The sequence below is a fragment of the Pelmatolapia mariae genome, linkage group LG8, assembly GCF_036321145.2.
Source record: "Pelmatolapia mariae isolate MD_Pm_ZW linkage group LG8, Pm_UMD_F_2, whole genome shotgun sequence".
NCBI classification, from domain to species: domain Eukaryota; kingdom Metazoa; phylum Chordata; class Actinopteri; order Cichliformes; family Cichlidae; genus Pelmatolapia; species Pelmatolapia mariae.
In genome coordinates, this window is record NC_086234.1 from 21,381,568 (window position 1) to 21,395,385 (window position 13,818).

The 13,818-nt window shown below is 40.7% G+C and overlaps 1 protein-coding gene across 8 annotated transcripts in view; it reads right to left on the reverse strand.

The window, feature by feature from the left end:
- Positions 1-13,818, reverse strand: part of arhgap17a (Rho GTPase activating protein 17a) — a 32,902-nt gene that overhangs the window by 18,411 nt on the left and 673 nt on the right. For all 8 annotated transcript variants that reach the window (XM_063481521.1, XM_063481520.1, XM_063481518.1 and 5 more), the window contains exon 2: positions 6,315-6,354. In XM_063481521.1, coding sequence (XP_063337591.1) covers positions 6,315-6,354 — 40 coding nt within the window. The remainder of the gene's footprint in view (positions 1-6,314; positions 6,355-13,818) is intronic.

The following is a 13,818-nucleotide window of genomic DNA, read 5'->3' on the forward strand; positions in this document are numbered from 1 at the left end:
CAGCGCCCACCGAGATGTGACCCATGGCTTTGAAAAGGCTTTTTTGATTACACAGACTTTCTCCTGTTTACTCGGTTGACTCCACAGATCCACTCTGTGCCTTTAGCCTGACACCATAATACTGTCATTGATTGAAGTTACAGCTATTCAGGCTGAAGGACAGAGGCCAACTGAAACGCCGCAGGGTCACTATTCACTGTGCTTGTCGTGCCAGGTGTCTGACCGCGATGGTCAGCGTCAACATTAGGCCGACTGTCGCTAACCCTTGAATGGAAGTGCTGATGGCGAGTTACTGTTCACATGTACTTAGAAGTCTGGTGAGGACAGCGTGACAACGCAAGGAATTGGTTAAAGTTGGCCTTACTTGTGAAAAATGGGAAAGCAACTTCACAGAACAGGTTTCTACTAAAGTGAGAAATCAGAACTATATAAATGTCTCAAAGCGCTAAACATGCACTTACGAGATGTTCAAATTATAAAGGGGAACAGTGAGATCTAGACGGTAACACGAGCAGAAATGGAGGGAGGCGAATTCAGGAGGAGGATAAACCAAATACCGCACAATTGTGTTCCAAAAACAGAATGGAGTCGGAACGCAGGAACTGCACAGCAGATATCCGCCTCCGTGTGCCGCCCCTCCCCTCTCCTCGCGCTCTTACGTCAGTACCGACCCATGGTGGCCCCCGGCATTCCTAAAACAGCTGGCTTAAATACAATCTAACCAAAACACACACATGAACACAAGGATACACGCGTTATAGGCTTGGGAACAGTGATTAGACCCAGTTCATTGAGTGCCTGGTACAAAACCATTCAGGGGATTCCCCTCCCTATGCTCTAGAAGGGCCTAAATTCCTGTGTGGGTGTATGGGAAATGTTTGGATTACATGGCAGGAACCTTCTTCCTTACATTGTTAGAAAGTGGGGCCAGAGAAAGAATAAATTATCCTGAGGCGTCTCAGGCAGATCCGAAAAGAAGCTGAAAAGCAGCGGGGTGTGTTTTTTTTCCCTCCTGCCGTGTGATGAGGTCAATACTTGGTCAATCCCATGATGCGTCATAGGAAAGGGAATCCCAATAATATGTAGGACAGACAGGGAGGAAAAAGACAGACAGTGGATGTGTTTATTTATTGGTTCCTAAGAGAAATGATGTTAACATGTCTGAACATGTCCTGAAAGAGCAAAAAATAGCTAGAGATGACGTATTAAGGGTGGAATTATTCAGTAAGCCTTGGATGGGAAACAAAATATTCTTTGTTTGCAGGAGGGATCAATGACAGAAGCGTTCAAACAGGTGGCTCCAAACTTATTACACTGGCAACACGATATTTCTGAAGTACTTCTGCAGTACCCATGTGGACTGATGCTATATACAGAGAAGAAGAAATGGGCAGGCAGCTGGCACAGGAATGCTGGCTGACTCTTTCCCACCTTGGAGGATCAAGCAGAGGACCGCTTTGAGGCAATCGAGCTAAGAAAGAAGCTGACTGTAAAGAGTTGGTTAGTTTCCATAAGTACTGGACTGACAACTGAAAAGATGGAAAAGGAGAGAAACAGCTCATGATCTGAAGCATAGCACAACACCCGTCAAACATAGTGGAGGCATGTATGGCTGCCACTGGAACTACGTCACTAAGATATACTGATAATGTGACTGCTGATAGAAGTAGCAGGATGTATTGTGAAGTGCACAGGGTTGTACTCTCTGCTCAGCTTTAGCCAAATCTTGAAAACTGCTTGGACAACACTTCAGAGTGCAAATGGGTAATGACCCAAAGCTTACAGCAAAAGCAAGAGTTTCTCAAGGAAAAGAAGTGGGTTCTTTTCAATAGCCAACTGAGTCATGTGATCTCAGTCCAACAGTGCATGCTTTCCAGTTATTAAATACAAAACAGAATGGAGAAAGGCCCACAAACAAGCAGCAGCTGAGGACCTGGCAGAGCATCCCAAGAGAGGAAATGCAGCTTTTAGTGACGTCCATGGGCTCTTGACTTCAGACAGTCACAGACTCCAAAGGAATTTTATCCATCTGAAGCCTTTGAAATGTGGGACTACATGTAAAAATGGTTCTGAATGTCTGCAATTCAATCACACCATGTTTCATTTCAAACTCACTGTGGTGGTGTACAGATGCAAAAAAAGACTGTCTTTGCCCAAATACTTTTTGAACCTGACTGCACTTTGTTCTGCATTGTCTGCCTTTATCTTGTTTTGCATATATTCTTCTTGATTGTATACATTTCCTGTTTGTTATTTTTGCCTGCTGTCTTATCATTTATATTTTATTCCTGCATAGTTGGCGTTGAGCAACCATAATTTTGTTCTACATGTATAACGAATAAAGAGCTATTCTTTTCTATTCTATTTTGTTCTATTCTAAGCTGCTTCTCAGACAGTACTTCCATCATCCCTTATTACATAAAGAGATTAATCAAAGTTCCATTAATTAAAACCAAATATATTACAGACAAACTTAATAAAGACACAAATAAGTTAAACGTGAACATAGGCACAATAGCAGATTAATAATAAGCAGTGATTACGTAGGGAATTCGATTATCTCTAGCCAGACACTCAGGAACAAACTGTCCACCTTCGTCTAACGTAGGTTTGAGTCAACACTAATGGGTTACCATGCCAACATGCAGGCTTTAACTGGATTTTATGAGTGGACTGGAGCAAAATAAACTACTGAGAATACTTGCCTGTACTTACAGTGGTCATTATTGTTATTACTGGTCCTTGTTCCTATTGGGGATGTACTAAGCAAACACATCTATAACATCTATCTATAATGAGACTTAAACTCGATATTTAACTGGAAGCTATTTAAGGATCTAAAAAACTGGAGCACTGGTTTATCTTTACTTGTTGTTTATCCATATTCCACCAGTGGGATTTTGAATGAGTTACAGTGGTTGCAAATGGGCAGCAAGGCGTGCAACATGACAGTATAAAAAAACAAAAACATGAATGAGAATTCTTTCGACTCACTGCTTGGATACAAAGATGCAATGAGGATTTTCTTACTGCTTTGATGTGGCCACACTTAGCTCTATACAGTACATCCAAACAAAGTTGTTGTTTTTTTTTATGAGGGTATGTATTAGAACCTCAGTGGATATTAATTAAGTGTATAGACAATCATTATGTTAGCTAATGTATCTTACTAGCGTTTTAAGTCATGCTCAGAAGGCCCTTGAGAGAAATGAGACATTAACAATACTCAACACATCTACTGCCAAAGCACAGTATTTGTTGCTGTAGTGGCTATACAGTAGGTGGGATTAAAAGCATTTTTGGAAATTATAAATTATCACTGGGTATTAACAGAAGATGTACCACAACAAATTAAACTGTCTTCTGCAAAAACATTAAGACTACACAAAAGTTGTCGGTTTTCAACTTACTAAGAAACAAACAGAGAATTTGTATTTCGAGACAAGAAGTGAAAGCAGCCTTCGTAGGAATTAAAGGCAACTGAATTGCCATCCCTGAGTGACTCACTCCATTTTTCTTTATCAGAAAGATCTGAGAGACTGATTCCAGAAAAACAACAGCTGATTTCCAGGCAGAAGTAGAACAACAGTGTCTTTGAGGAGCGGTCAAAGTCAATTGTCAGAAAAATACAACTTCCTTTCTTCAGTGAAAAGCACCCCAAGCGGTTAAAGTCACCACTGTTGTCCACTTGAATTATAGTAAGTCCAGCTGGCTCTGAATCTGATGTTCTAGCTGTCACTCAAATATGTATTTTGTCCATATGAGGCTCACTTCATTTTCACGTCCACCATCTCTCATTTACTGTTCTGTCAGTGCTGTTGGTTTAGATAATCAGCAATATAAGGTGACAGTGCAGAGACCAATGAAAATAATAAAGGGCGATGTACATTGCATCTCTTTGCAGGAAGTAGTGCAAAGGCAGCCGAGCTTCCTTGAACGTTTATATTCATCTCCCATTAAAACAGAGACCATGTTCACTGCTGGAATGTCTTTGCTGAGCATTCCGCCCCACCTGCTGTCTGCCTCAGATCAGCTCAGAGGCAGCAGACAGATTCTGGTGGGAAGATATATCTGCTGCTCTGCACGCAGAGTTCAGAAGTACTTTGCATGTGCTTCACAACCCTTTGCTAGCAATGGAATGGTGGAAAGAAATTGATAGATCATAGTATCGCAATATTTAGCATGGTGATATTGTATCAATGTAGTATTTGAATTTTTTTAATGAAATAAATTAAATATTACAAACAAGAGAGCTCATCTAAAGCACGTTCACATTAACGTTAAGTAAACATTAAATCAGCTTAATTGTAACACCATTCAACACTGGACAAACTTAGCCTAACAAAGCTGTCTCCTACCTGTTCACAAGACAGCAACCTCCTTGCATCTACAAAAATCAGTGGATGTACAGAATTTTTACATATTCTGTGACCGACTGCAGCTTGTGGTGACTAAATGGTTGTGTGGAATGTGAGGGTGTTGTGAACTTCTGTCTCTGTAGACAGCAACAGATACGTGATTTTCAAGACTTATCACAGTTAATTGCTATATTATCAGAAACATAATGTAATTGCCAACTCGACTGCAACATTCAACTGCAGACTGACTGACATTTATGGACAGTGATGGCGTGCTTGACAATCTTATCTTGCAGCAAAAAATAGCCAAAGTGAGATGATTGTATCTTATCGTTTAAAACAGATATAGACAAAGCAGTTTTAAAAAAGGTGATAAATTGCAATATACGTTATTACAATATTCAGCACTGTAGATGTTATAATATATGTTATTCAATACTCAGCATATCTCAAAATGTTAAAAATCACAATAATATTGTGTCGCGGGGTGCCTGGTGACTCCCACCTCTACCAGCAACAGCCACATGAGTTACACAAGTACTACTCAAATGAATGCACTGATATACTGTTATTCACCCAGCACTTGTCATGACAACTCTTTGCTAGCTTTTACAGTACTCAGTGAAGTCACTCTTTAAGTTAAAAATTAACGCTTCCGTGGTTTAAATTCATGTCCTGGCTTGTCACTTCATAATACCGACAAGTCAACAGCAAAGTGCTGCCAGTGACTACCCTAGAAGACAAGACAAGTAACTGACATAAACATAGACTTTATTTAATCCTACACTGAGGAAATTCACTTGTTACAGCTGCACAAGCGACAGGAAAAAAGGGCGAATTAGACCTATATTAGAAAAATTAAAATAGAAAAAAAGAAATAACAAACATATTACACATAAAAACCCAGAATACATCAAGATTTTTCTTTTTATAATGTACGTAAAGTGCAGTGGGAGTGATAAAATATACATGTGCTATTAAACAGTATTTATCTTGTGTGGGTATTGTACAGTCTGACTGCTGTCGAGATCGAGTTCCTACGACAGCGATCCGTCCTACACTGTGGCTGTAACTGTTGCATGAAGCAGCAACAGAATGGCAAATTTATAGTATTAATCTCCTGAAGCTGAGAAAGTCTTGAGCAACTGTTCTCCAGCCCCTCTGAAAGTCTTGCAGTGTCTGGTTTGGTTTCAGTCATTTTCTATCCAGTCCTTGTAGATGCCCATTTTCAGATACATTTTTTTTCAACTTGTTGAACAAGTTGGCAGGTGTAAAAAAACATCTAGAGCCAATTCATGTCCTTGAGAGACAGAAAAGAAATCCAGCTAAGAAATGACAGAGGACCTGAAAGGCATCTGGACCTTCAGTTGATCCAGTTACTGTTTGCTAAAGCAGAATCTGAAATGGTATCAATTTTAGTTTGGCTGTCAAGAAGCCATTCGTGGGGAAGGGAGAAAAGGCTCGAGGACTCAAAGTCAGTAGCAAGAGGTGATGAACCCAAAAGGGAAATTTTTGGTTCCCAATCGGCAGCAGCCTTATATATCAGATATTTCAACAAAGCACTACATGTATGTCTCATTTTTATAGCCAAATATAAAGAAATGAGGGGTGACTCAAGACTTTTCCACATTGTACATCTAATACTAATGACAATCAGTTATACACTACTACAGAATACTTTAGAAATTTCAGTAGACGATAAGCTCAAGCTCAGTGTCAACACCACAGTGGAGTGCTGGATTCAATACTCAGTGCATTTGAGAGCACTCCTGGTTCCTTATTGAGGAAAATGTCATCAATTAACCTGTTCCAAATATTTGAATTGTAGAGATGTAAATAAAACTGATTTCATACAAAACACAGACACAATGGCACAACCAGCTACAACCCCTGCTTGACACATACGCCCACATTAAGAGCTGGTCAGAGCTCTACAGTGTCCGGTTAATGATTTACCTGCAGGAGGTCATCACTGAGGACTTCTGTTTTCTCTGCTCTGTGGGTGAGAAAAAATAAACAAGAGAGCACAAATTAGCACTGACAGATGACGGTAGATAAGTGGTTCAATACACTTTGAAAAATATCTGAGGGAAATGACGTTAACCCTGAAACGCTGGCTTCCACAGTTAAATTAAAATCAAAGCTGTGCCCTTGGAATCTGTGGGAATGTTGAAAGAGTGTGTTGATCTTTTTAGTTTGTTTCCATGGCTCAAGCAGTCAAGCAAGTCATGTTTCTCTTCATACTTCAGTGTGTCCTTAAACTGAATAAAATGAGCAACAATACAGAAGGTGTGTTTCTGTTTACTCTTTCAGTTTCTTTCTTGTTTGCTCAACAAGCCTTGATTTCCTTAAGCTGCAGGAGCTCAGACTCATGTCTTCATGCGCACAGCATGCAGCCCTGCTCTGCCTGAACTATTAATAGCAAACTAATAGTTGGACTTGAAGAGGTCAGACAGATTAGATTCACTTAAAGAGAGAAGGCTGGGAAAACACAGGCACACCTCAGACTGCTTGTTAATGCCTTCACACAGGGTGGTGGCTTCTTGTTAGAGAGAAGGGACAGTTTACTGCCTGCTGTATTGTTATTTTTTTCCTTGTGTGCCATAGTTATATTAAGCTCATACAAGCAATACTTACAATGAATACGTGCTGTATTTTAGCCAACATCTGAATTTCTAGGGATGAACTAATAAATGGTTGTGAGTCAAGCAAGGGAGGCATGACATTTAAGTAGTCTACACTGATGCATTTGTGCCCAATTATTGTGCAAACTTTTCCAAGTGCAGGTTCAGTCCTCCAACTGAGAGAACCTGAAGACGGTCATTTGCCTGAATTTTGGGAGATTTGAGCTCTAAACAAATCCTGGGCCCTCCTCCAAAAACTGCTCTCTATGAACTATGGTAACCTCCACACAGCTGCTTTCAATTACAACACAGAGGCAGGGAGCAAGGAGAAAAGGACTGACAGAGAAGGGACCATAGGTTTGGGGTCCGAAGGAAAGACGCACAAATAGTGTAATCCATTTATTTATTTGTGTTTTTCAGAGGCGATTAGGGGGGAGTTTAAGACTCCAAACCAGAATAATCTGGAATCTGAGATGAATGGAAAGATGCTCTCCAGAAGAAAGCCACAGTAAAACATCTAATAACCCACAGAAACCTACAGACAAGACTTCAACATAGATGTGGAAAAATGCAAACGCCCCCCACCCACACACACACACACACACACACACACACACACACACAGTAAAGTGCACACATGCAAAAAGTGATTACAAAACCACAGTATGCAATCCATGTTTTGGATAGTGTACATGCTGGAGCGCTCTTGGTGTGGTCCTGATCTTAAAAATCAAGTACTTTTCCCTTCATTGCAACACTCCTACAGATCACACCCTTGTGCCATTTGGTTATGTCTAGAATAATTTTAATTAATTCATTTTAGATTAAATATGTTAGCAACCAAAGAAATCATAAGGAGGTTTTGAGAGCAGTACCCTCTTTGTGTCTGATTCCAACCAGTGACTGACAGCAACCTCCAGAAACCACTTGCCAACCAGTTGGAACATACAGGCCTGTGTGATTGAAGCCTAAGCTGGCCAAGTGGTGCTACTGTTTCACCATTCATTAAATAGGGCATACTATCCAACCAGTTTGTTTAATTGTTCATGTAGATGCTGCAAGACATCCTTGGTTTAGGTCCCTTGCCTGTTTTGAAACAAAAAAACCCTAAATATATCATTTTATTGTTTTTCTGTTGCAAAAACTGAATGAATGCAAAGGTTGAGGTGTTGCACTCACACCCCTGCGATTTCATCAGCAATTTCCAATTGCTGGCCTAAATGTAGCTGGTTGAAAGAATATGCATCATATTTCTGATTGCTAACAGAAAGGATCATATTAATAATAGAAAATAAGAAGAAGTAGCTACACTTCTAGGGTACCTCAACAAAAACTGTGGGAAAGGCATTTAAAAAACCCACTGCCATATTCATGCCATTTAAACACATCCATTTTGCATCTGGCCCAATTAATGACATGTGTGATTTATGAGCTGAATCAAAACCAAACTAAACCATTTACAAGCCAAGAGAAACACAAGAAGTTGACTGGTATCCCTGAGCTCCGCTTCCTGATGCTGATGTGAACAAAGAAACCTGGTGAGGTGTGTTTATGACGTGTCCACAGTCTGACCCAGCGCTGGCTGCAACTGAATGATCTGACCACACGTGGAGACGCTGGTATTTCACCTGAAAGCAACACTTTAAACCTTTAAATGCAGTGTCACAGAGTCAAAAATAGGCTGTGTGCAGCCTGATCAGAGGACAAACAACAAACAAAACAATAACTGTTTTGCCAGCATCAGCTGACTGACAGTGAATAGAGCTGACCCCGACGTGCCTCACTGAAGCAGCAGCCTTTGGAGAAAAGTGTGTCAACTGTGCGCTGCATGTGACTTCTTAACAACAAGAGCGCCTCGCTGCACGGCCGTGGTGGCTGCTTGTTCAGAATGGTAACCATGGTGATCTACTATGAACGTAGAAAGCGATTAAGCAAAGCCGTGAGCACAATACAGCGGCTGTTACCGGCCACTCAACACAGTCACTAAACTCAGGAGCCAAAAAGGGTCTGCACTTACAGCAGCAACAGTTGGCAGCTTAAGGCATACGGTAATGGATACTGGGCCTAGATGAAAGGAGCTGGAGGTATAATGGAGTGACTCAGCTCATACGGCGCATCTAATGTGGCTGATTACGTAAGCTGATAAATTAACCTGAAGCATAAGATGGGGATGAACAGCAAAGGTGTATAGAGACAGATCAAGATAAAGCTACCCTGAGAAAACAGGATGTCTCCTTCCTCACCAATATTCATATGCAAATGTTCTAATAATAACTAGGTAATTAAACTACAGTCCAGTGTGCAAAACCGTAAAAGGGATGCAAACAACAATTATTTTCTTGATTCAAAAGTCTCAAATATGACAGAAAGTTGCCAGAAAATGAGTTTTAAAAATTATTTTGTCAAACTGAAACTTAAATAAGCTCCATGTTTACTATTAGAGTAATTACTGTGGCCGTGTGCAAAGAAGTGCCATCTCATTGGCTTTGAAATGGTTGCTTTGAAATTGCAGCGACCACTCATAATTAGCTGCCATCTTCAAAGTGACTGTGGTGCATCAAGACGGTGATAAAACTGCTATAAGATGGAGTCACCTGCTACAAAGCCACGTTAGCAATCAGTGTGAGTCAGACTGCAGTTGGGTGGAGACAGGTTACGTCCGACCAGACGACCTTGCGATAAACTGGACTGCTGGGTTACTTATGGTTGCTGGGATATTTAAACGTAGAATTGTAGGCAGAGCCTTGGAATCTGATGCCCCAATTGTTCACTCACTATCTGTTTATACACCACTCTGCATTCAATCATTAGTTATTACTAGGCTCTGGCTCTCTCTAAAATATATTTTTTATTTTGTCCTCTCTTCCTCCCCTCACCCCCAACTGGTCACAGCACATGGCTGCATCCTCCCTAAGCCTGGTTCTGCTAAAGATTTCATCCTATTAACAGGGAGTTTCTCCTTACCACTGTCGCCAAGTGCTTACTGAAAGAGGGACGTCTGATTGTTGGGGTTTTCACTGTAAAGTTGTATGGTCTCTATTTTTCAATATAAATGGCCTTGATGTGAGTGCTGTTGTGATTTGGCAACATATGAATTGAATTGAATTGACTCCACACTCAACCAAGCAAGCAACTATACTTTTAGTCAATCACCAAATGCAAAAAATATTCAGTGCAATCACTTGACAACCACCAGGTTTTTTCCCTGGTGACAGGGAGTTTTCTATGTTATTTGAACTTTTTTATGATGGAACCATTATTGAGACACATGGTAGTGATCTTGTTAGTACACTGTCATTTTAAGTCTTTGAGATGTAGCGCTTGGTTTTAAGCAGCACTTGGAAACAGCAGCCTAACCTTGCACGTATAGCTTACCAGTGCCACAGAGGCATCCCAGCTGATACATGCCATTGTTCATGTGGAGGGGGAACGCCCAGAGTCACCTATCTTTGTTAGCTCTACGGTGACATTTTGTTGATTCCTGTAGGGAGAGTTTCTTTTCAACTCGAGCCTCTCTCAAGTCGATCAAGGACTTTCAAATACAATGCATGATTAAATTGCATAACACTCAGCTATGTTGTTAGATATAGCATCAAAAGAGGATTATATAATATTGTTGTTTATAAAGCCAGTCAATTATTAACAATGGGGGAGGAGGATAAAAGCGTTGATGAAAACAGTGCAAGCAGAGAGGATGATATTTAAAAGTATTTGTCAATGTGCTGACCGCACGCTTGGGAGAATAGAGGCACACAACAAAGCAGCTATAATTAAAAGAGATGCAAGTGACTGTGGCAATCTACCTCTGCAACCCAGATAATGTCACACACATCTAAATTTAGTTGAGGTGGTAGGCAGTGGGGTGTGCCAACATGCTTAACTTGAAAAACTCTAAACATTTGAGAAGTTTTTCTGGTTCATCTATGTCTGAGTTCCCACACATACATGTGCTTGTCTCACACTTCAGTACCACCCATTATTGCCAAAGTGTTACTGTCACTCTAGTTCCTGACATCACCACGAAACACAGGTAAGATCTGTGACGCGCATTTCCAGCTCCTTATGCTTTATTCTCTAACAAGAGTAGATCTCCGATTCAAAATAATTCTTATCTTAGGCTATGCCTTCATCAACTATCAGAACAAGGCGTTTAGGCTCCATTTAAGCCAGCTTTCTTCTGAATATAAAATTTGAATGGCAGGTTTGTGGGTTTGATGCGTGCCTAAGATATTAAGGATATACGCTCTCTCACAAGTAGAAAAACTGTCTGAAACAAAGCGTTTAGAGCAGCCTGAAGCTGTAACTTTTAACTCACTGGAGGCTTTGGTCATGTTTAATATGCAGATCATCAACTGTATGGCAAAAAAAATAGGAAAAGCATATGAAGTCCCCATTAACTGAAAGTTATATGGAGTAAATTCTCACCGCATTCAAGGTCTGTGAGCATTCATTTTAATGCAGACAGCAGTCATAGTCTATAACTTCCTATTGCCAAGTTATCTCCTCCAAAGGTGTCACTATCTGAGCACATTACCTGCCGCAAACAAAGATAGACAAAGGGTCAGAAAGTTCATCGACAGCAAACCACAGTAATCTAAAAGGAGAGGAGAAAAAAACCCCCCCGACATGAATCACATGCCGCTATCTTTCTGTTTCACTGTCTTGATTCACCATCAATTCTCCCGAAACTCTCTCTCCTTCTTCTTCTTTAGAAAGTGTGGCTCTGGGACGCAGCTTCCTGTTTGTAGAAGGAGAGATTTCCTCAGAGCGGCTGCTCGCTGGACACAGTGTTCTGCCTTCGCACAATCACAGGAACCCGGGGGGGCCGGCCGAGACGGCCTTTTGCACTCCCAGGCTTTTTGCAGACTCAAGCAGCCACAAACATAATGGACAAAACAGAGCATGCTCGCTTTGCTCCAAATCCAACCGCTGACAGACCACTCACTCAGAAGGCCGTGCATATGAGCGTATGAGGGATTAACCCTACTTGTGCATACAAAAGAGCAAGCAACTACTGCATGCATGCACACGCACACGTATGTGTCTGTTTTCTGCATTACACTCTCTCCACTTCTAATTTACTGCTGCTGAGTGCAGACAGGGAATTATGAGTATTCCAGCTGCCCTGCTTCTCCTGGTCCTGAGTTTTTGGCTTCAGGAGCAGAATATCTCCATAGACCTCCGTGTCAGTGCTGCTGTTGCTAAAGTAAACACAGAATGCGCGTCAACACACTAATAACCGCAACTTAACAAAGCTGCCAACAACTCAGTTTCTGCCAGCCCTGTCTGCTCATGTGCATTTTCATTTACCGCTGATTAGCTGGTCGATTTATTATTTACAAATGTTACAAGTCCAAACAACACAAATTATTTCTAAATTAGGCAAAGTGTATAACACACATCTGTCATCCTATGTCTGCACTGCCTGACTGATATATAAAAGACGTAGATCATCATATAAAACAGGACAACAGAAATAAAACTGAAATGAATTAGCTTTGAGTTTGGATTTTGCTAGTTATATATTCTATTTTTTAAACCTCTGTTAACCATTGTAAAAAAAAAAAAAATAATCCTTGAACCCGCCTGTTAGGGTCTTTTATCTGGTACCATCCACTGTTGGCTGTGCCCAATATTTGCCTAAGGTGCCAAACATGACTTCCACATACAAGCACAAAGTGCATACCCATAACACCTGACATCATGAGAAAAACCTCTCAGGTTGAAAAGATCCTTTGACATGTCTCACCCTCATGTTTTCACAAGGCTGAGCTTATCGCCAGCTTTAGATATCCAGTTACACAGGGACAGCATGTGTCATCACACAGAAACATAAAAGCACTTGCCGACAGGTCCACACACGACAAAATAAACCCTTGCTTATTTTTTCTAAGAATGGATCTAGCTTCAACACTGCAGCACGCCTCAAATTCAAAGGAATGACGAAAGGAGATTTGCTATGCTCTTCTCTGTTTTCTTTCCTTTATATATTATTACAATGATGGATGTGAATATTAAACCAGATCTCAGGCTTTGGACTGCTTTAAAGCTCCATTTCAGACAGTTTTAATAATTGAGGATATCACTTCTGGAGTGATCTCAGCCACACAGCTCTGGCTGCCAGCGCTGAAGCAGCTGCTCAAATTTTCTGTTTGCAAGGGTCAGCCAATCAACCAGAAGAACGCTGTGTTAAAGAGAGATGAGCTAAAACACTGATTTTCAGACCCATTATTGAGTGAAGGGCTCCGTCAAAAATAAAAGAGGGTTATTTTTAACCGTAAAACAACCCAAAAATAAAAGTGGAGGCGGCACATAAAGCCACTGCCACGGTCTCATAGGCTTTAGAGTCAGCACAGCGCTTGAATTTGATGCCTACACTCAGCTGCACGGGGGCAAGCAGGAAAAGACATGGACTAGACAGCAAAGGTTTATCCCCTTTGTCACAGACATATCAGTATAGTGTTCATGAGGTATCAGACACAGACTCTTATCATTTTATATGACTCTAACAGCTGATATGGTAGGAAACCCAGTATCTCTTATAACTGTTTTTAATGTTTTAATAATAAATGGCCAGGTTTGAAATCGTCACCCTCTTCTACATAAGCACTCACAAAAAAAAAAAAAAAAAAAAAAAAAAAAAAAGACATTTGAAAAGCTGCTAAATCAGTTCAACCTTAAGAGTTTTTCATCCTTCAGTCTGGTTGTCAAACGATTCATTCATGAAAGCCTGCTCTACTTGCCAGTGTAGCCTTTCCTTTTATTAGGTTTTTTTTTTAATTAATATCAGTTCATGTGACTCTCTTTCTTTGAATTTCACAGCCAGAACTGCTACC